The following is a 657-nucleotide window of genomic DNA, read 5'->3' as shown; positions in this document are numbered from 1 at the left end:
TTAACAGAAGTTGCATCTTACAAATGGGAAATGAATGCAAGTGGAAATGCGCTTTATGTAAATCGTTTACGATTACTTTTTAACTTGTTAATTTCTAGTTGCACCATTAGCGTTCTGCTTGAGTAGTTGATACAAGTTCCACAAATACTTACTTAAACTGATCACTTATTAACACACCTTGTAACACTTTAATGTCAACGAACAGAAAACGAATTTATCTGGAGAAAGTCTAGCAATTTTAAAAATTAGTTTTTGTAACTTGCATCTGTCTTCAATTACAATTAAAAAATTAACAATAAATTTCTGTTTATTATTCCCAACCGGCCCGCGTTTCACGTACATTTTGCTAGTAAGCATTATGTGATCACAACAAAATCCGCTAACTTACAAGAATATGACCATCTTTAGGCACGGGATCCAAACACTGATTTGGTTTTGAACATTCTATTATATTTTCCATAAAGGTTTCTAGGTTTTTGCATCGCCTGGCAACCTCTCGCTGGGGCAGTTTTGAAGGCCGGTACAACTCCTTCAACACAACGTCTTAGAAGAGAGCGTCAAACGTAAGTAGGTACTTACTTTATTTAAGATGTGCAAAATTTCCTCTCGAATGATTTCGGCATCTTTCAAAACTTGATCGGATGCAAGTTTATTTTT

General features: G+C 34.9%; 1 protein-coding gene across 1 annotated transcript in view; it reads right to left on the bottom strand.

Moving 5' to 3' along the window:
- Nucleotides 1-379: 379 nt before the first annotated feature.
- The window catches only part of LOC116170848 (period circadian protein-like), a 9,346-nt gene continuing 9,068 nt past the window's right edge, over nt 380-657 (bottom strand). Inside the window, exon 11 of the mRNA XM_031487374.1 lies at nt 380-529. Coding sequence (XP_031343234.1) covers nt 380-529 — 150 coding nt within the window. The remainder of the gene's footprint in view (nt 530-657) is intronic.

Source organism: Photinus pyralis, unplaced genomic scaffold (assembly GCF_008802855.1).
Source record: "Photinus pyralis isolate 1611_PpyrPB1 unplaced genomic scaffold, Ppyr1.3 Ppyr1.4_LG5, whole genome shotgun sequence".
In the NCBI taxonomy this organism is placed as follows: Eukaryota; Metazoa; Arthropoda; class Insecta; order Coleoptera; family Lampyridae; genus Photinus; species Photinus pyralis.
This window is presented reverse-complemented; position numbering and strand designations above follow the sequence as displayed.